The sequence below is a fragment of the Misgurnus anguillicaudatus genome, chromosome 13, assembly GCF_027580225.2.
Source record: "Misgurnus anguillicaudatus chromosome 13, ASM2758022v2, whole genome shotgun sequence".
NCBI lineage: Eukaryota > Metazoa > Chordata > Actinopteri > Cypriniformes > Cobitidae > Misgurnus > Misgurnus anguillicaudatus.
In genome coordinates this window covers 15,978,929-16,001,056 of record NC_073349.2, presented here as the reverse complement: position 1 = coordinate 16,001,056, position 22,128 = coordinate 15,978,929, and the positions used below count along the sequence as shown (strand labels likewise).

The window sequence follows — 22,128 nt, the reverse complement described above, 5'->3', positions numbered from 1 at the left end:
TTTACTTTATTTGTATAGAAAAACATCCAATAATATTTTGAATTGAGATTAATAATGCTTTGTAAGACATCAACATTCTTGCATCCCAATGATGATTGTCACTCACTTTACCACAAATGTTGAGCAACAGAAGGTTAATCTACAATATATATTTATATTAATAATTTATATAAAAAATTATATCACATCAACATATATTTTTATGTTACTTTAACTTAAAAAATTAAGCTGTGCATAACAAAAAGTATTTTTAAGTCTGTGTATGCTCTTATCATTAAAGGCAGGAGTAGGGAAAAAATGTAAGGGAGTGAATAGTCATGTGTGGAGTATCCGACTGTAAATACGGAAGCAGTCTGTCTATTTAGTCCTACAAGTTTCCTCTGAGGTCTCGGCCAGTTACTTGTTTTGGAATCTAGGGAGCCGACTGCCTCCACTCACCTCGCAAGCTACATCCTGTGACTCATGCATCATATCAGAGTCATGTTTAACAGTAACTCGAACTCCTGGCCTGGGTTTCGCTGATTCCATCATCTTGACCCACATCCATTAAAAGAATGGATTCAACACAGACGTTCAATGTCATTCACAAACCTTGTGTAAATCAAAAATGGAGGAAAAAGTACTTTTTGGAATCAACTTAAAAACAGGAAAAACAAGTTGTTGTGATTCTTTGTACTTTAGACTCTTCAACTCCATACTCATCAGTTTTTCAGAAAACAAATATTGGTGTCCTTGTGTTCTCAGTAATATTGGATGAAAAGTTTGCTTGCTTTTGTGTGAAAACATGATAAGATCAGTTACATCCATTTCAGTAGACCATTTTTCTTTTTAATTCATAAAAATGCTATCTAAACGGTGGGGATTTTAAAAATTGGGATATTAAATTATAATTTTGTGTCAGAAAAAAAGTGATGGTCTGTCACAATGATGAAATAATCGTCTCATCGCGGTTGCTTGACCTTATCGCAATGATTTTAGATCACCGCAATGATTGCACATCTCTCTAAAAAACACAAGGGGGAGCTGCAGTGCCTGTATAAACGAGACAGTATAAGATGCCGCTCCTTAACTGACAATGTAAGGCGATACATTATGCAAAGCCTTTCAATACAGTGGAAAAGAAATTTAAAGAAATGCTGCAAAACTTTGATAAGTAGCATGAACTGCTAGGTAAAACATACATTTCCAAAACAGCAATTCCTAATTTAGGGAAGTGAAGGATGCTATTCTTAAGGATCTGTAAGGAATTTAATTTTTTTGCAACCACTACAGACATGTGGTCCAGTACTAATATGACCTTAGTAGTAAGGCCTGTTTTTATTTGACTGATTTTAGGTTTTTGAAAGATGTATTCATTTAATAATTACTTTTAAATATGTGTTATTAAAGGGACACTTTTTTTGAAAATATGCTCATCTTCCAGCTTTTTCAGAGTTGAACATTTGATTTTTACCTTGTTGGAATTCTGCTGATTTTCGGGTCTGGCGGTACCACTTTTAGCATAGCTTAGCATAATTCATTGAATCTGATTAGACCATTAGCATTGTGCCAAAAAAATAACCAAAGAGTTTCGATATTTTTACTATTTAAAACCTGACTATCCTGTAGTTACATAGTGTACTAAGACCGACGGAAAATTAATAATCAAGGACTTTGCTGCCGTACCTTTTGTTTTGTTTTATATTTTTAGCACAATGCTAATGGTCTAATCAGATTCAATGGATTATGCTAAGCTATACTAAAAGTGGTACTGCCAGACCCAGAGATCAGCTGAATGGATTCCAAAATGGTAAAAATTAAATATTTAACTCTGGAGGAGCTGGGAAATGAGAATGTTTTCAAAAAAAGAGGAGTGTCCCTTTAATATTAACTGCCAGGTAAACCTTGCAAAATATTTAATATTTAATATTTAAATAATCACAACAGTGTGTGAAAATTATTTTATGAACAAACAAGAAAATGTATGAGACTAAAATGTCAGAGCAAGTTCTAAAACAGGCAATTAGGAGTTAGCCAAATTTCATAATCGTGACAGTCCTACATCCAAGGCCATATGGCAAGAACTGGTTTATTTGCACGTAAGTTGGGGAAGGACAATTTGGAATCTCCAGTTCACCTAGAATGTAAAAATTGAAAGCTGATCTATTTAAAATAACTTTTCATTATAGGTTAAAAAATTAAGATGAAAAAAACGTAAAAAAAAAAAATGCTTTAATTGTTAATAATATTGAAAAGAAAATTTAAGTTGAAAAAACTTCAAATATTTAGGCGTTACAAGTTGAAGTCATTTTTTTAGGTTGATCCTTTAACTTTTTACAGTGTAACCTGTATGTTTTTGGACTGTGGGAGGAAACCAGAGAACCCGGAGTAAACTCACACTGACACACGGAGAAGATGCAAACTCCACACAGGAAGACCTCCCAGCCCAGCCGAGGCTCAAACCAGAGACCTTCAGTGCTACCCGCTGAGCCACTGTGAGTAATGACCTATCCCTCAAGATCTGCATGTTAAAAAAACACATTGTCTGTGAATATCTTTATAATTGACATTTGTGAAACTTACTTCAGTTTATAAATCCTAAAAAAGGTTTGCCTTGACTGTGCAATGTGTAATGCAACTCAACACCCAGCTGTGGCATCACTGAACCGGAACTAACTAAGCATATCCAGTTGTACTTCCAAATGTTGAAAAATCCTGCTTTTGTCTGAGTCAACAGCTGTATCTGATGAATCACAATGTCCTCACAGCTGAGCTCATGATGATGCATCCTGGTTTCAAGTGGAAATCATTTGTACTTGGCCGTGGCTTTTCTGATTATTTAAACATTTTCTGTGGCAGTTATGCAAATAGTCAAATGCTTGTTTGTAAGGCTCATTATAAAGGTGGGAGCTTTAAGCCGTCCTCTTATTCATTACTCAGTCAGTGAGTTTACCCACCTTCACAGTCATAACAAAACTATGCTTTTTGAAAAGTGGCCAAAGAGCAGAGTGATGCAATGTGGCAAATCTTGTATTATAAACTTTATAGCAAGATGAGAGCATTTATTTGACATGTGAGTCAATAATTTCAGGCAAACATACCAAAATGCTTGCAGAGGCGAACTTTGGCTCTCTATACAACGGTAGGATACAGTAATAATGACTGTAACAGTGGGCGTTAACCACAAAGTTTAGCATTAAAAAAGAGGTTTCATACAATTCAATTTGCCTTAACAAAAATATCATTTGTAAGTATCGTTATTTGATGTCTAACAAAGAATATAAATGTACAAATACTTTTTTTATTATTATAGGTGGTATTATTTACCCACATGCATGTCTGCAGTAATATTCTTGTAATCTATTCCACTGAGATAACCAGCCCACAAAGTCAGTAAACAGAATTGCATGGACAGATTGCAAGGCTGCGACTCCTTACACTGTTCGAAAATAAGATACAAAAGCTGTCACTGGATTATGGTATATAAACCTTTATGTACAGATATGCATGTGTATATGATGTACCAATATGTACCTTTGATATATTAATACGCACCCATTTATGTACAAAGGTACAACCTTTATTGGCTGTTTACTTCTTCCATACCTCAACTTAGAGACATTTAATCTACTTTTGGAAACTGTTTAACGTGCTCTTAATTATTTACAGACTAACAGAGGTTGCATTGTATTTGGTGCTTATTCTGCCACCTATAGGAATTTGACAAGGATTACAATCCTGAGAAGATTTTCAGACTGAATAAAATAACCTGCAGCATGTAATGCTAACAGGTTTGTGCAAAATTCACAGTTTCAGCGTTTGGTCCCTTTACAATAATTTCTGTACAAAACAAAAAGTAAATAGTGACTTTTTTTAGCTGTATATTACTTAATTTATGCAAATGAGCAATTCCAGCATTATGGATGTGACATTTGCATTTAAAACTTGAAATATAAATTCTTAGAGAATGCATTTATTACCAATATATTGAACCATCTCTTTATATTTTCCTAGAGTTCAGACATTCTAAAAATATTAGTAAATTTACAACTTTTCTATTTCAGATGAGGGAAACATGCATGCGATATGAATATGAAATGTTTGTTTTGGCAGACAACATACTTTGTAGGAATTATGTGAATTAAATAGCACAAACTAGAAGCAATAACACCCAACAAATAAATGGAGAAGGGTCAGCTTTTCAAAGAACATTTAATATTTATTTCAAAAACTTTACTTTTCATAACAAGGTTGACATTTGCATGAATTGCCCAAACGAACTACATCAATGTCATTTCACAGTCTATGTGATCTGAATATGCTTTATTATTAACCATTTAAAGACAACAATCAAAGAGTAACAAAATGTAAAGATTAAATTTTACATTTTATTTGTAAATCATTTGTAAAAAAAAAATCTTTATATTTCTAAATCTGGACAGACACCAAATAAATTATTATTGTAAAACAAACAATAAAAAGTGTTATGATTATCTAATAAGTGTATAATAAAATATTATTAGTTATATTAAAAGGACTCTGATTATAAGTAGTGATAAAACTAAATAGAGTGCCGCACGGGTGACATATTTTTATAGGCCAACATGCATGGAAGTTAGTGAAAGATAGACATTTGGATTATCGCAAAAAATAAGCTGTGCTTAACAAAAGTTTATGACACTTTTATCCAACAAGAAAATCAGCAAAAATAAATACAATTTTTATGCACTGTGTAAATGCATTTACTAGAAATATAAATATCTGAATTTTGACTTCAAAATTCAAAAAGTTGTGTCAATCTGTGAAGATTTGTTGGACAAAATGTGTGTCATAAACTTATACAAATATGTCATCTCTGTGGGTCTCTATTGACTATAAAAGATTATTTTGTTTTTTCCCTTAAAGGCTACAGCAGTGATATCAGTGGTTTAATAAAACACTATAGTATTTATTCAGTAATGTAATACATTAATACATTCAAGTATTTTTAGCTTACACTAAACATACACAATATAATTTAAGATTTACTGTTATTGTACTTCTTTTGGCTACACTTTCTATTTCTAAAATCACAAAAAATCTGAAATAAAAAAATCATTTCGGCAACGAAAAAAAAATGTGATTATAAAAGAATATAAAATAATTTTGACAGTGCAAATTTAGTGTCCTCCATTAGCTCCTCTGGTCATCACAGAATACAACTCTGCTCTCCAGACGGGAACGTTCGGCTGCAAACACCAGTTTATGACTTGCTAATGTCTCTTTAGGTCCTGATCTAATCATAGTCGGGTCCTCGTGCTATAGATGAAGAGAACAGACATTTTAGAAATGATCAAATTACTCTTAACTATATTCTGATGCTCTGAACAATTACAAAATATACAGTTAAACAGCAAATAACATTTATTATATTATCCTTGAAAGTGTGAAATTAAAGCGGAAATCTTACCATCACAGCTGAAATGAAGGAATTGATCAGGTGATAATCTGCAGACCCGTGACCCCCCTTGCCAAAGTTACCTGGAACGGTCATGTCTGCGGCGTGCTTCGTGGTCTTAGAAGTGAGGAAGTCAAACACTTTGATCTCATGTCCATCATATGTCAGTTCCCCCTAGTGAAAGGTTTTGATAGTAACCATTATAATTCCCACACAAAACGTCTTCAAAACGCTGAAGTGTTGTTTATTAGCATAAACATGATGCCTCACCTTGCTACCATAAATGCTTGTTCTGCGTTTACATATCTCCTCTGTAAATGCCACCATGGTTAAAGCAGCAGTCAGTCCACCTTCAAATTCCATGTTTACTACCTGCAATAAACAAAAGGTGGTACATGGCAGCCATTAACAGTTACTTTGCACCTTATATTCTTAGTCTGTGAGTGACATTGCATCAGCATTCAACAAGTAATCCGAGAATACTTCAGTAGAAAGCGAGAGATCCCACCAACCTGATTTGAGCAAACATCATTATCACATTCGTATACACAGCGGCCATATGGTCCGGTTCTGAGGGCCTCAGTCACCGATTCAATATCAGGAACCGAACTGGAACAAATCACTGATACTGGCCAGCCAACAATCCCCTAATTTATGAATACATTTACATTGACTTAAACCAGCACATTCTTTTTATGTTATATACAACATTTCGTATAATGATAGTGTTAATAAATGCTACATTACTTTTTTCACTCGATCCAAATAGATTTTCTTTGCAGAATATGCACAATCACCCTCTACAGGACAGTCTAAACACCGATTTGCAGCCCCTGCTGGCTAAAATGGCAGAAATTTATGCTAAAAGTCTCGCATTAACAAACAGAATATGTATATTTGTCATGTAAAACATTTATTGAAAATACTTTGTGAAATAAACACCAACCTTGTTTTCTTTTTTAAAGTGGCTAAGGGACCCAAATGATGAAACCTTGATGCACCTGTAAAACAACAAAATAAAACATCAACATTTGAAAAACTAAAACACATATTGCATTATTGTTTATGGAAGAACAAATACATCTTAAAGAGCAGAATAATACAATGCCCACTCCTGTACTCCCATTCAGGTAGTATAAGAAATCAAGCAAGCAATCCAAAACAGCATCATATCACCTCATGATGATGCGGTCATGGAGGTTATGCGATATCAGCACAAGCAATAAGCCTGAACTTACTAACAGACACTGATAAAAGGATAAAACTATTTATTATTTGTATCAAAACCTAATTTTTATCTGCAGTGCTCCACTAAACAGTGAAATTATGTCAAGCCCACCTTCGCCCACCAGCCCAGTGATGAATAAGATCCACATCATGGCAGGATTTGGCTAACAGAGCAAAAGAGCTTTCGGCCTCATTCCTCCAGTTCCCTCTGACAAAGGAGTGAGCAAAATGATAAAATCCCACCTGTTGGACAAAACGTACTTGACATAACACAAAGCAGCACTTCAAGAAGACCCACAACAAGCGTATTTAAACACATCCTACCGGTTCCAGATGTTGAATGTGGATGACATCTCCAACCGCTCCACTGTCAATCAACACCTGAAATTTTGGGGGAACAAAAATCAGTATGACCTCGAGTCGACCTTTCCTATAACAAATAAGAATTGTTTATTAAAGGGATAGTTCACTTTAAAATTAAATTTCTGTCATCATTTACTCATCCTCATATTGTTTTAAACCTGTATGAATTTCTTTTTTCTGATGAACACAAAAGAAGATATTTTGAGGAATGATGGTAAACACACAGCATATAGTGTCCATTAACTTCCATAGTAGGAAAACAATTTTTTGGAAGTATTGTGATAAATGATGAAGAACATATTTTGATAAATGATGGTAAGCACACAGTTCAATTCCATTATATTTTTTTATTCCTACTATGGGAGTCAATAGACACTATATGCTGCATGTTTACCATTATTTCTCAAATATCTTCTTTTGTGTTCATCAGAAAAAAGATATTCAAACAGGTTTAAAACAACATGAAGATGAGTAAATAATGACAGAATTTTCATTTTTGGGTGAACTATCCCTTTAAGAAACTATAAGAAAAAAAATTATTACTTTTATTTTGTGAATCACAGGGTCGTATCGGAGCACATGGCACACTGTGAGCATGACTTTACTTTGAATGCAAGCCTCCACAATCTCTGAGCAGTCGTTTTCATTAACCTTAGAATGATATGATAATACACACATCATAAACTAATTGTTTATAGTGATATGTCACTTCATCTACTGTAGATGCTCACAGACACTTACAGCCATTGGTTTCTCCAGTAGTATATGGTAGCCTTTCTTAGCTAAAGCCACAGCAGGGTCCTGAAGAACAATAAGATGGTTTGACAGTGAGTCTATTCATTATTTTGTTACCAAGTTAAGGAAACAGCTAAGCAAACAATGCTGTTCGTCCTGACTCTGTCATATGAACACTGACTAAACGCATGTCAATGAGTTCATCCATTGGCAAGAGAAATCACTAATGATTTTTGAGTGAACTATCCCCTTAACCCTTTAACTACTGCAGCAAAGCCCTTTTTGAGTGGGGGGGTGTTGAAAAGGTGAAGTACACCTTCAAATTAATATAACTCTGGCATTTTTTTGGTCTAGACTAGAAGCCTAATTATGGTCTTGTTTTAAAGAAGACTTTTTAACGCTTTTATATATATATATATATATATATATATATATATATATATATATATATATATACACAAAATATAATACTATAGCAATATAGTATTATTTTTAATACATAAAATTATCAAAAAAACTTAAAACGTAAGCAACACACACCTTGTGAAGGCGATCGGGAGTGCAGATCAAAACAGCATCTGCAAACTTTTCTCTCTTCGCTAAACAACGCCAATCTGTGTGAAAACCAACAAATTGTGTGACCTTAAAAATAATTTTTTTCTGTAAAAACAAAACTTTGGGTAAGAAGGCTTGGACATACCATCATACGTGTTTTCATTGGCAACTTTGTGACGCTCCTGCATTTTCTTTCTAGCAAAATCTCTTGGGTCAGCAATTCCAACTACCTGAGAAAATTTTGTAATTGCATAGATGTTTTTAATCAGGCGAAATGACACTGAAGCCAACTACTATCTACTAATGTGATGTGCATGATCAAAACCTTAAAAGCCATACCCGCATACGGTCAGGATAAATCAAAGCATAGTCTGAATAGTTTTCTCCTCTGTTGCCAGCTCCAACCACTATAACATCCACAGGTGATGGCATCTTTGCAGATTTACTACACATAAACATAGTATTTTAATTAGCCAAATTATAACTTTATAATATTTAATGTGGTATGCCGTATCAAAGCACAATACACAAATCCATACTTGGTTTCTAAAGCATAAAGTCAGGTTGGGAGTGGGACTTTGCTTTATAGGTTTTGGCTTTTCAGTAACTAACTTGGGATATAAAGGTTAATGTGACTCATGTCATGATGGATGGTGTGAACACACTGGTTACCTTTAATAAATCATTAAGTGAAACGTGGCAGCTCCGCATGATATTCATGATAAATCACGTTTAAAACAAATCTTAGCAAAAACTAACAGACTGACGGTAATGATATAGGCACGCTAAACTAAGGTCAACTTGTCTTTGTTAAATATATCAAACAGATCTACTGTCTACAGAGATAAGGGAAGGTTGTCACGAGTTTACCTTATAACCAAGCCTCTAGTAGTGTAATATGTAATAAATAACACCTAAACCGGGCGTCTTGTTCCTGAATCTGGTTAAAATCGAAGAATAAAACGAATAATAGTTAATCGGGAATGAATAATAAACATGAATATATTTATAAAGCATAAAAAACGGTAAAAACTAGCAAAGTTTGATTCAAAAAACGGTGCGCTTGTCTCACTCACGCACAATTAATCAGTTACTTCCTTGTTTACGTTTGCGCGATGACGCTATGATGACGCAGTAGCAAACGTATGGACTCTGGACCAGTAGCGCTGATCTAGTACTATGATGGTCGATACTTTTAACTTTCCATTCCTTTTAATTATTTAGAATTAAAATCAGTAATAGAATTTATAATACAAACATTTCAGAGTTGTAAGTTATTATGTTTTTTATCTTTAGACGACGTGTGAAGGATATGAGGATTTGCATCTACAAGGTCAAGTGATACCCCCTTGTGGACACGCGTGAAGTGAACGAAACTTCTCAACCAGGGCTGCAAGACAGAAAATTAATTTTATTAAACGAATTAATTTTAAAATGCCTACGAAAGATGTTGCAAATTAAACTGACACTATTTGTAATTTTTAGCTGTCATTTCCTAATCTGCCAAACGGTCATTCATACAGCGAAATTAATTTCCTAATTTGGCTCATCCGGTTTCCAGCACTCATATCAATGAAACTATGTGTATTTGCAGTGCATTTTACACAAATACATGTTTAACGAAACAAAACAATGTTTACTTCATCTGCCCACTGCACATGCACGTAAATGTCACCTACGTTAGAAAGTTTTCTGATGACACAACAGTGATCTGTCTATCACTTACCATTATGAAACAGCACACAGAGAGGAGGTGAAAACACCTAGGTGTGAAATTTATCTTTTAATCTCAGCAAGAGTGAAAACATAATGAATTTGATGACTAACTATGGTAGTCTTCCTAATAGTCCAGTCTTCTTGTCACCTCAAACATCAATACCAGACCACGAGAAAAGCTAACAGTAGCCCAGTGGTTCCCAAACTTTTTCAGCGTGCGGCCCCCCTTGTGTATGGTGCATTCCTTCGCGGCCCCCCAAAGAAAATTTGTGACAAAAAACTGTTCTAAACTCAACATTTTACTAAAACACATATTAAATTATACAAAAAAGTAGTGCTTTTGCCAAGCAACTTGGTGAAAAAAGGTCCACTGTTGGAGCAATCATTAGAAAATGGAAGAAGCTAAACATGACTGTTAATCTCCCTTGGACTGGGGCTCCATGCAAGATCTCACCTCGTGGTGTCTCAATGATCCTAAGAAAGGTGAGAAATCAGTCCAGAACTACACGGGAGGAGCTGGTCCATGACCTGAAAAGAGCTGGGACCATCGTTTCCAAGGTTACTGTTGGTAATACACTAAGACATCATGGTTTGAAATCATGCATGGCACAGAAGGTTCCCCTGCTTAAACCAGCACATGTCCAGGCCCGTCTTAAGTTTGCTAATGACCATTTGGATGATCCAGAGGAGTCATGGGAGAAAGTCTTGTGGTCAGATGAGACCAAAATAGAACTTTTTGGTCATAATTCCATTAAACGTGTTTGGAGGAAGAAGAATGATGAGGACCATCCCAAGAACACCATCCCTACTGTGAAACATCGGGGTGGTAGCATCATGCTTTGGGGGTGTTTATCTGCACATGGGACAGGGCGACGGCACTGTATTAAGTAGAGGATGACCAGGGCAATGTATTGCGAGATTTGGGGGAACAAGGCCAGAAACCTGACTGATCTAGAGAAGATCTGTGTGGAAGAGTGGGCCGAAATCCTTCCTGCAGTGTGTGCAAACCTAGTGAAAAACTACAGGAAACGTTTGACCTCTGTAATTGCAAACAAAGGCTACTGTACCAAATATTCTCAGGTGTTCAAATACTTATTTGCAGCTGTATCATACAAATAAATAGTTAAATCATACATTGTGATTTCTGGATTTTTTTTTTAGATTATGTCTCTCACAGTGGACATGCACCTACGATGACAATTTCAGACCCCACCATGATTTCTAAGTGGGAGAACTTGCAAACCAGCAGGGTGTTCAAATTCTTATTTTCCTCACTGTATATAAAGCCGCAGAAAAACAATTAAGAGATCACTTCAATATTATTTCAGTTTTTCTAAATGTACTATTTATTAGGTATGTGTAAAATGATATTTACCGACAATATTTCTGCTAAGTTCCTAATAAAAAAATGTTTTATGAATGGGGAAAACATGGTCTAAATAACGCATTTAAGACATTTAGAAAAAATGTCTTAAATGTAATTATTATTTAACTTTTATGGAATAACCCTGATTCTTAATCACATCTTTAATGTGTCTTTGTATCCACTCAGCCTTTTACATTGCTACTGTGTGACTTTATGTCGCTCATGAGTTCTGCTTTTGTTGGAATTCAACAGACACTGGACAGAAATTGTCGTAATATATTTAGAAATGATGATTAAAGTAAAAACTGCAATTGTCTCTTAATTCGTTCCGTGGCTGTATATGAGTCACCATAACCCACAGCTGTAACTGTTACATCAAGGAAATTTCCTTCATCAATAATAATGAATAATTTCAGTACAGTACTCTAAAAAAACAAACGGTGCTATATAGCACCAAAACTGTTGATTTGAATCGTAACCATAGAAGAACCGTTTTTAGTGCCATATAGCACCGGTGAAGCACCTGTGTAGAACCATATAGGGGCCATATAGCACCACTATAGCACCACATTTGGTTCTACATAGCACTATATGGTTCTACACAGGTGCTTCACCGGTGCTATATGGCACTAAAAACGGTTCTTCTATGATTACGAGCAAAGAACCACTTTTGGTGCTATATAGCACCGTTTGTTTTTAGAGTGTATGTGTAATCTTCAGTGGACTGTACATGGACCTGAAACCTCTCGTTTTATTCTAGCCCTGAGCCTACGCAGTTCTGCGTGATCGCTTTCTAATTTAAGTCCGGTCTCTGTCAGAAGCCAAGCCTTGTCTAGTTGCTGCTCTCCAAAGTTTTGCAGGGCAAAGCGCAAAAAGAGATCAGCAAGCTTTTGTCTTTCTGGTCCAGCCTCCAGGTACAGCAAAGCCTGTTCCTCATGCAGGTCCAAGGCTTGAGAAAAATCCTGTAAGCCGGACTCTTCGCGGGAACACAGCAGCAGACTGCGGCCTCTGCGACAAAGGTCCTCTGTGCAGACCCTATGATCCTCACCGCTGTGGCCTTCGATGACCTTGTCGAGGTCGGACACAGCCCTTTCGTGAAGGCCCAGATGAGCCAGGCAGGCAGCACGCTGCCTAAGGTACTTAAGCTTTTTATCACTGACCGCTCGTACTGCTAGCGTCAGCAGGGCTAAAGCGTGTTCCCACTGACCGCTTTGAGAAACACTGCTGGCGTGCAGAGATGCTACCTGGAAGAACACAAATAACTGCAGAATAACATTGCAACAACAATACAGAAAACATTTATGACTACTACTACCTGTGCCACTCGTTTTCTCTGAGATGATTGCAGAAGAGAGATGAGAAAGTCCAGAGTTGCTGGTTCTTTCTCTGCCACCTCACTCAGATAGTTGGCAGCCAGTTTGTAGTTCTGCTGCCAGGTTTTTACTACACCCCACCTGGCCTTAGCTGTGGCATCCCTTGGCTCCAGACCAAACACTTGCTTCAGGTGTGCACCTGCAGCATTCAACTCCCCTTGACGAACAGATCAAACAATACATTTTACATAGGGTTACATGCTTTGTTTGTGACATTTAAACGTTCAGTACTGCTCACCTTTGGCAAGTAGTGTATCTATGTATAGGAGGTGCCACCTAGGTTCCCTGCAGTCAGTGTTCATTAGCACTCCACAAATCAAAAAGGCCTCTCGAAGATGCTCCTCCCCGCAGGGTACTGGGTTGGCCAATAGAATCATTGAAAGGCTGCTACGACAGTGCTGATCCAACCATTCACTTATGAGCCTTCGTGCTTTGTCTTTAAGGGACGACATGCTCAGAGAGACCTCTTTAGCATCACACTGAAGAGCAACCAGTATGTCTTGTATGCATTCCTGAAGAATAGGAATAGGAACTTTTAAAAAAATGTTTACATTTAAACAAGTTTGAATTGTTTTCGATAAAATCATCCTACATGATGTAAAGTACATTATGTGAAAATATAACCTTGATATCTTTAATACTGACTAAGGTGAAAGATTGAATGAAATAAAAATGTGTTGCTCTTAAAGGGACATTTTCCAGCTCTCATAGAGTTAAATATTTGATTTTTACCGTTTTGAAATCCATTCAGCTGATCTTTGGGTCTGGCGCTAGCACTTTTAGCATAGCTTAGCACAATCCATTGAATCTGATTAGACCATTAGCATTGTGTTAAAAATTAACCAAAGAGTTTGGATATTTTTCCTATTTAAAACTTCTGTGGTTGCATTGTGTGCTGGGACCGACAGAAAATTAAAAGTTGCGATTTTCTAGGCAGATATACTCTCATTCTGGCGTAATAATCAAGGACTTTGCTGCTGTAACATGACTGCAGCAGGTGTAGTGCTATTACGCACTGCCTGAAAATGGTCCCCTGCCATTGAAAGTTACTAAATGGACTGTTTTTGGGTGCTGCGTGGTGTCATTGGGCCTCCTGCGGCCATGTTACGACAGCAAAGTCCTTGATCATTACGCCAAAATGAGATTATAATCCTAGCCATATCCATATCTTTAATTTTCTGTCGGTCTTAGTACACAATGTAACTACAGAAGAGTCAAGTTTTAAATGGGAAGGGTAGCCAAACTCTTTGGTTATTTTTTAGCGCAATACTAATGGTCTAATCAGATTCAATGGATTATGCTAAGCTATGCTAAAAGTGGTACCGCCAGACCCAGTCCCAAAACGGTAAAAATCAAATGTTTAACTCTAGGGGAGCTGGAAAATGAGCATATTTTCAAAAAAAGTGGAGTGTCGCTTTAACTTTGGCAGAGGTGGAAAAAGTACTAAAATATTGTACTCAAGTAAAAGTAAAGTTACTTTAATAATATTTTACTTAAGTAAAAGTAAAGTTACTTGTCTAAAAATTTACTCAAGTAAAAGTAAAAAGTAAGTCATTTTAACTTTACTCGGAGTAAAAGTTACTTTTTTTACAGCGGGAAGAGGTGGAGGATTCTAGTATAGTTCAAAAACGACAAGGGAATATACATCTCAAACTAGTTGTTTTTAATTGTAGGAACATCTTTACAATTAAAGTGCAATAACAAAAAGTTAATAAAATAAAAGGCTTTTTTAAAGTAAGAAACATTTATGGAATTGTTTAATGATTTTTACATGGGAGTTATGCACTTTTGAAGGTGGTCAGCAGCCTGTAAATACAATCACTATAGTAAGGTTGTAATTGATGTATTGCTGGTAACATACATTATTTTATTAAACTATATATCTAGTTTAAATGAGCATATAATGAGATGAGTGCCATGTCTATATACATTTGACACGTTTATTATCTTCTTACTTCCCTGACCTGGGTACCTGATGACATTTATTCTTCTCTCTCTCTCGCGCGCGCTCTCTCTCTCTCTTGCTCTCTCTCTCTCGCGCGCTCTCTCTCTCTCTCTCTCTCTGTCTCTCTCTGCAATGTCTAATGACCTGCGCATTTTCGAGGACGTTTTGAAGTTGTGTTTGACTTGACGCGAAGCTGCTAGACCTCGGAAGATAATGCGCATGGTATTAAAAACGCGTCGTGCAATTTCGTACTTAAGAGCATGAATCCTACCTTTCATACAAATGAAACACTCGCTTCGCGTCAGTGGAAAGTGGTCGCTTAAATATGACCAGGGGTTTCTTTCATAAGATTTGAACTGAGGCGGGTCTGCATTAGCGCGCGCCTGTCTCGTCCGTCTCCATGGTTCTTTTTGCGCGTTCCCCGAGCCCCGCCCATTTACATCCGTTTCGCGTCTTTATCACTTTGCTTTTTAAAATATTTTTTTTACTCAGTAACGGATATTATTTAAAATGTAGCGAAGTACAATACTTTAAATAAAACATACTTAAGTAAAAGTAAAAGTACAGATTTTAAAAACTACTCAAAAAAGTAAAAATACACAAAAAAACTACTCAATTACAGTAACGTGAGTAAATGTAATTCGTTACTTTCCACCTCTGAACTTTGGTCTGGATTTCACATAGGGTGGCCGTTCGTGGCAGTTCCGCCGGACACGTTCCGAACATGTTTTCGGGTTCGTTCTCCGGAAGTCACGTTGGTTGACCGCATACGTCCTCAAGGTTAAATATTTCGGGTTCAATTTCAGAAAAGCAACCGTTACATTTCAAGGTAAGAATGAAACTACAATGATTGTATTTCTTAAAAGAAATAAATCTTAATTTTCGAATGTATTTTAACTGAAATGTGAGAACCTCGATGACGTATGCGGTCGAGAAACGCGACTTCCGGAGAACGCACCCGAAAACATGTTCGGGACGTGTCCGGCGGAACTGGCACGAATGGCCACCCTAATTTCACATGAATTGGTTCTTATAAACGAGTATACAGTGAAGTCTCTGTAATAACTACTACACCTTTTGCTGGTTCAGCATAAGATAAGTGAATCCTCTTCCACACAATGCCTGCACATGAATTGGGTTCACCTTAAGGATGGTAGTAAAATCAAAGATGGCAGTCTTCCATTGGCCCAATAAAGCATAACATCTTGCTCTCTCCAACAGTGAATCTATTGCTCCACCGCCTATAAGGAATAAAGTACATTCAAATGACATGTATCTTTAAAAATCTTATGTTTATTTGCTGCATTATTTCAGTTAAAGGGGATAGTTGATCCAAAAATGAAAATTCTCTCATTATTTATTCACTCATGTTGTTACAAACCTGTACAAATGTCATTGTTCAGATGAACATGAAGGAAAATATTTTGATGGATGTTTGAAATCAAACCGTTCATGAGCCCAATTAACTTCCATAGTATTTTTTTCCTACTATGGAAGTGAAAGGTTCTCATGATCGGTTTGGTTACAAACATTCCTTAAAATCTTCATGTTCATGAGAACAAAATTGAACAGTTTGTAACAACATGAGAAAATGATACATTTTGAGTGAACTAACCCTTTAACTGGTAAATGTTGTTCATGTTGTTCTAAACCTGTATGAATTTCTTTTTCTGATGAACACAAAAGAAGATATTTTGAGAAATGATGGTAAACACACAGCAGATAGTGACCATTGACTTCCATAGTAGGAAAAAATATTGTGATAAATGATGAAGAAAATATTTTGATAAATGATGGCGAGCACACAGTTGACGGTACCCATTAAATTCCATCGTATTTTGTTATTACTACTATGGAAGTCTATGGTCACTATATGCTGTGTGTTTACCATCATTTCTCAAAATATCTTATTTTGTGTTCATCAGAAAAAGAAATTCATACAGGTTTAAAACAATATGAGGATGAGTAAATGATGACAGAATTTTCATTTAAAAGTGAACTATCCCTTTAATGCATTACTTAACATAAACTAACTACAGCTTTATTAATCTTACTTAATGCTATTTTCAGCATTTACTAATCATTTTTTTTAAAATCTGTAATGTGGGGTTTTAGCGGCATGTGAATTGCAACCAACCTCAATTTCGAAACGCAATGAAAACCTGCGGTAGCTGCCACAGGACAAACATGTCATCGTCTGAGCTCTGAGGCTTGCGAAAGTCACATATGCAGGCTGCATACGTCATCAAGCCTGGTTTAACTAAGCATTACATTCACAATGTAAGCATATTACAACAATTTATTACTAAGAAGAACAGTCAATTTTATAATTTTTAATATTCTGAAATAAGACTCTCTTGATGACATATGCAGCCTAGAAATGCGACCTCAGCCTCCGGATTGAGAAACAGAATTAACATGCAAGTGACTTAACATGAACAACTGTACTGATATTAACCAACATGAACAAAGATTAATAAATGCTGATAAACATAGTTAGCTCATGTTAGCTAATGCATTTCCTTATGTTAAAAAATTCCACAACCTTATTGTAAAGTGTTACCAATGACACTCATATCCACTACATCACTGTCAGAAATGAAGCAGGACTTCCAAAAAGTTACAAAAATGTGCCAAATACTTTAAAATAGAGGACAACAGAATTCTTCTGGTACTTTCTGTAGAAAAAACAAACTGCGTCATTTAGATACAAACAGTGGTGTGAGTTCCCGTAAGCATACAACTGCAGTTTTTCCGAAGAATCACATTTTGAGTTAAGGGAGTAGATTTGGTTTGAACAATGGGGGAGTGAATTGTCAACTGTACATTATGTTATCATTACTCCTTGTATAAATATCAAGAGGCATTTTAAATGCTAGTTTAAATTTTGGGGAGTTACCCCCCATCCCACTGGAAAATCATATTTGACTCTTTTTTCTTTAAATAACATTTTGACTTGTTACCTGAAGCCATAATGGCGATGGACAAATAGGTCACAGCTTCCCTTATGGCAGTTTCTGACTGCTGGCCACACAAAATACGTTTTGAGGCGTTGTTACAATGGTTTTCCAAAAGGGTTCGATCTTGTACAGATGTTACAGAGAGTAGAGGGCGCAGACAGCTGGTGTCTCCAGAAAGAATTAGTTTCTTCAAGAGCTGTAGGACGTTTGAAAGGTTACTCATTATCAATAAACCACTATTTTATTATCATAGAAACATTTCATTAGTTTCAATGCAAGTGCTGCTGAGAAAATACCTGATAGGCATCATAAAGAAAGCCACGATGCAGCTGCAAAATTGCGAGGCGGGCGAGAATCGGTGGCCGTGGAGCTGTGCGCTCGATGTTGAGAAGAAGCCGGTACGCCTCCTCAACACGCCCCAGCTGGTACAGAGCATCCGCTGTGAGAATCTGAGGACCATCTGCACCAGGTTGCAGCTCCATTAGGAGAAGCGCAAGTGCGTGCACGCCAACCGCAGTCCTGAAGCAAACACAGGAAACCAAAAAAAGAGATAAGACATTACAGATAGCAAGACGCTGAAAACCAGAAAGCACATGTACCTTTCATTCTCATTGACGTGACTCTGCTCAGACTCGTGTTGTGCTTTACAACTGGAATCCCCTTTTTGCTCATCGGTTCCCTCAAGCATAGCTCTGCCCTGTTCCAGCAACACGGTGCAAAGCAACCCACGGTAATTCCACGGCACCAGACATCTCACAGTTAAAGCAGTCTCCTGCAACTGCAATCGACTCGCCGTAACATAATCCAGAGCGGTCAGGTAGTGTGAACCAGCTATCATGCGCAGGATACCCCTACCACATAGTGCACGCACGCAGCTGGGCGGATGAGGAGCATTGTGCTCAATCACGGCCTGGAAATCCTCCAGAGCGCTTTTATGGTCCTCTGTGAAAAGATGGGAAAACCCTTGGAGAACTTGCACTGTGTTCTGGTAGCTGTGCTGGGATGGAGCTGCAGCAGCTAGCTGGCTACTTATGGAAAGGGCTTCTCTATGTTCCCCACGCATAAGAAGGCAATCTGCCAAACGTACACGCAGTTCCCTACCTCCTCCGCCCGACTCTAAATGGCAGAGAGTTCGGAGCTGAGCGATAACTGGATCCAACAACTCCACCCCTTTCGACGAGCGCAGGTCAGGCCTCCTAAGAACAGTTTCTCTGAACTCAGACACACCTTTCTCTGCCTGCTGACGTAGTTGGATGCAAGCTGCCACCGCTATGTCATTGTCGGAGAACAGGACTTGGAACTGCTGCCTTGCTGTTGCTGGGTGAACTGCAAAAGCATCACCCAGGTCTTTGCAGACTTCATCTGCTCTCCCACCTGCTGAAAAAAGGGCCGCCGCTCTGCCCACCAATAAGCAAGCTCTCCTTTCTGGTGACATGTGATGCTCCACATGGCCATTACATGTGTTCATCTTGGTTTGTGATGTACTCATCTGAAGAGTCAGGGTTAAAGCTTCTGCACTTTCCACAAACTTTCCAGATGAAAACAAGACTGCAGCTTGAAGCTCTCTGACTTGGATGTGATTTGGCAAAATGGCAAGTAAAAACTCGACCGCTTCAGAAGCATCAATCTGTTTACTCTCAGGTCTACTTTTTTCCAGCTGGTGCTCAATATGGAAAAAAGAAAATCCCGGAGACATTTGCTGGTAAAATGCCTCGATTAATAATGGTACATGCTGTGTTTGCCTTTCTTTGACAAGTCTAACAGTTTCAGATTTATTTCCCTGAAACGCCTGCAGATACAACCGGGGACCTTTTGGATTTCGCTGATCTGACAGCAAGCAAGCCAACGCTCTGGTCAGCTCCACAACTAACCGTGTGTGAGCCCTCGGCTGGGGCATTTGTTTACCCTCCAAAAGATTGGAGCACCGGGCAAAGATCTCATCCGATCCATGACTTGCTCCCTGCAGGACCGACTCCATCTTAAAGACAGAGGCAGAAACATTATTGGGGGATAATGTAGACAGAAATACAGCCACAAGACCCTTGCTAAGGCCTTTAAGTGGGTTTTGCGAAACTCCATCAAGCCAGGCTTCCAGGGTCGAGATCACCTCCTCCAAACGGCATTTGTCGAGACCCCGCATGTGCGCCACAGCAGATCCGGCATGGTTTTGAAAAGCATGGGTGTACAGGGCTGCAGCTTTTTCAGGATCCCCGGAGAACAATATTTCATCCGCTTCTCTGCACAGTTTGGCAGCTTCTTTATGGATGCCATTCATCTCTCTTCTCTGTAATCCTGTTCACATTTCCTCCGCAGACGTACCTTGAAAGTACATTAAAATAATTTTACATTTAAAGCGACATTTTGAAAATATGCTCATTTTTCAGCTCCCCTAGAGTTAAGCATTTGATTTTTACAGTTTTGGAATCAATTCAGATGATCTCCGGGTCTGGCGGTACCACTTTCAGCATAGCTTAGCATAATCCGTTGAATCTGATTAGACCACACTAGCATCGCGCTAAAAATAACCAAAGAGTTTGGATATTTTTCCTATTTAAAACTTGACTCTTCTGTAGTTACATCGTGTACTAAGACTGACAGAAAATTAAAAGTTGCGATTTTCTAGGCTGATATGGCGTAATAATCAAGGACTTTGCTGCCGCAACATGGCTGCAGGAGGCGCAATGATACCACGCAGCAGCCGAAAATAGTCCCCTTAGTAACTTTCAATGGCCGGGGACTATTTTTGAGCAGCCATGTTACAGCAGCAAAGTCCATGATTATTGCGCCAGAATGAGAGTATAGTTCCTAGCCATATCTGCCTAGAAAATCGCAACTTTAAATTTTTTGTTGGTCTTAGTACACGATGTAACTACAGAAGAGTCAAGGTTTAAATAGGAAAAATATCCAAACTCTTTGGTTAATTTTTAACGCAATGCTAATGGTCTAATCAGATTCAATGGATTATACTAAGCTATGCTAAAAGTGGTACAGCCAGACCCAAAGATCAGCTGAATGGATTCCAAAACGGTAAAAATCAAATATTTAATTCTATGGGAGCTGGAAAATTAGTATATTCCATTTAAAAGCTTATCCAAAGTGACATTTTTATCAGTATGTGTTGCCTGGGGTTCGAACCCATAAACTTTTACACTGCAAATAAATGTGTCAATATCAATTATTTGTTACTTTTCGGTAAAAACAACAACAACAACACAAAGTTGCATGTACATTTTTTTAAATAGCCTCTTGAATAGAGCAATAACATAGATGTAGCCGGTTGCATAAACATAGCTGTGACATTAAGACTGCGTCTTAAGAATGATTCTGACTAACTAGCAATTAGTTAGGGCTAATCAGTCTTATTATTTGGATTTAAATTAGACCAATCTACCTTTCTATGTAACATACTTAAAACAGTTATGATCAGTCTTGAAGAAAAAAATTCATGACTAACTTTTAAAGCTAGTCTTAAAGTTTTATGCAACCGGCCACTGTGGTCGGTTGCATAAACCTCTAGTAGTCTTAAAAGTTAGTCATTAATTTTTTTCTTCAAGATCATAACTGTTTTAAGTAGGCCTATGCTACATAGAAAGATAGATTGGTCTAATTTAAATCCAAATAAAAAGACTGATTAGCCCTAACTAATTGCTAGTCAGACTCATTCTTAAGACGCAGTCTTAACATCAAGGCTATGTTTATGCAACCGGCCACAGGATTGTATAAACCTCATGATAGAGTTTTTTACTCACCAGTTAACTGTAAGAGAGTAGTCCAAGCATTTGGTCTTGACTTAAACTCCTAAAAGATTTTCTGGGGTGGCAATGGTACAGCACAGCTTTTAAACACTATTAAACCATGGCTTTATTTTAAACGTTTGGTTAAAGAAAAGCTTTAGTTCTGACCAGGTGCCGAAGATGCTGAAACTCAATATGCCAACTCCATGAGTGAAAGACGATAAGACAAAACAAAACAAAAACACGTCTACATAAAACACAGTTTACCCTAAACTACAAAACTTAAAAATGTAGGATTTCTGTCCTTTTTGAATTCATAGCTTTAACTAGGCACGCGACGAACAAAGTAACGTTAATTAAAAGTTTTTAAAAGATGCAAAAAACGTTACAGCTACACGAAAAGACATTAAAGCAGCAATCGATTTAAAACTTCATATACCGTAGATTATGCTGTTTATTTAGTCACCTGTTTTGTTACTTTAGCCTAACATCAAAGCCTTGACTACAGGGAAGCACGCGAACCAGCGTGTGTTCACCGGTTGCCATGGACACGACAAACTAAAGCTTTCGTAAAATCCACTTCCCTTTTCTGCGGTAGGACTTAATAAATTTGACATCAGTCATTTATGTGGAAATACGAAATGACTCTTCACATTTCCGACTGAACATACGTTTCTAAGAACCTCACCAAGAGGATTTTTACCCATATTGTTATGATTGTATACAAGCTTGGAAACA

The 22,128-nt window shown here is 37.3% G+C and overlaps 2 protein-coding genes and 1 long non-coding RNA gene across 7 annotated transcripts; 1 reads left to right on the top strand and 2 right to left on the bottom strand.

Moving 5' to 3' along the window:
• The first annotated feature begins 2,042 nt into the window (after window positions 1-2,042).
• On the top strand, window positions 2,043-2,900 carry LOC129431219 (uncharacterized). The gene is made up of 3 exons (XR_008639760.2): window positions 2,043-2,123; window positions 2,320-2,474; window positions 2,587-2,900. It is a non-coding gene; the product is annotated as an uncharacterized lncRNA (long non-coding RNA).
• Window positions 2,901-4,172: 1,272 nt separating this feature from the next.
• On the bottom strand, window positions 4,173-9,414 carry LOC129431218 (scyllo-inositol 2-dehydrogenase (NAD(+))). Of its 4 annotated transcripts, XM_055188990.2 has the most exons (15): window positions 9,377-9,414; window positions 9,167-9,236; window positions 8,636-8,741; window positions 8,442-8,526; window positions 8,282-8,355; window positions 7,748-7,807; window positions 7,550-7,657; window positions 6,968-7,024; window positions 6,756-6,886; window positions 6,363-6,417; window positions 6,164-6,256; window positions 5,929-6,063; window positions 5,687-5,788; window positions 5,429-5,590; window positions 4,173-5,277 (listed from the first exon to the last, which is right to left on the bottom strand). In XM_055188990.2, the coding sequence occupies exons 3-15, from the start codon at window positions 8,726-8,728 to the stop codon at window positions 5,152-5,154; spliced, it is 1,281 nt and encodes a 426-aa protein (XP_055044965.2). In that variant the 5' UTR covers window positions 8,729-8,741; window positions 9,167-9,236; window positions 9,377-9,414; the 3' UTR covers window positions 4,173-5,151. The 4 variants fall into 4 exon arrangements, with proteins under 4 accessions (XP_055044965.2, XP_055044966.2, XP_055044964.2 ...); XM_055188991.2 differs by lacking the exon at window positions 9,167-9,236 and having other exon boundaries at window positions 9,377-9,399; XM_055188989.2 differs by lacking the exon at window positions 9,377-9,414 and having other exon boundaries at window positions 8,969-9,370.
• Window positions 9,415-11,640: 2,226 nt separating this feature from the next.
• Window positions 11,641-22,046, bottom strand: ttc34 (tetratricopeptide repeat domain 34). 2 transcript variants are annotated; one of them, XM_073875163.1, is made up of 9 exons: window positions 21,559-22,042; window positions 21,406-21,466; window positions 18,256-19,975; window positions 17,953-18,175; window positions 17,660-17,852; window positions 15,771-15,937; window positions 12,990-13,263; window positions 12,694-12,908; window positions 11,641-12,622 (listed from the first exon to the last, which is right to left on the bottom strand). In XM_073875163.1, the coding sequence occupies exons 3-9, from the start codon at window positions 19,929-19,931 to the stop codon at window positions 12,095-12,097; spliced, it is 3,276 nt and encodes a 1,091-aa protein (XP_073731264.1). In that variant the 5' UTR covers window positions 19,932-19,975; window positions 21,406-21,466; window positions 21,559-22,042; the 3' UTR covers window positions 11,641-12,094. The 2 variants fall into 2 exon arrangements, with proteins under 2 accessions (XP_073731264.1, XP_055045184.2); XM_055189209.2 differs by having other exon boundaries at window positions 15,840-15,937; window positions 21,406-22,046.
• Between the last annotated feature and the right edge of the window lie 82 nt (window positions 22,047-22,128).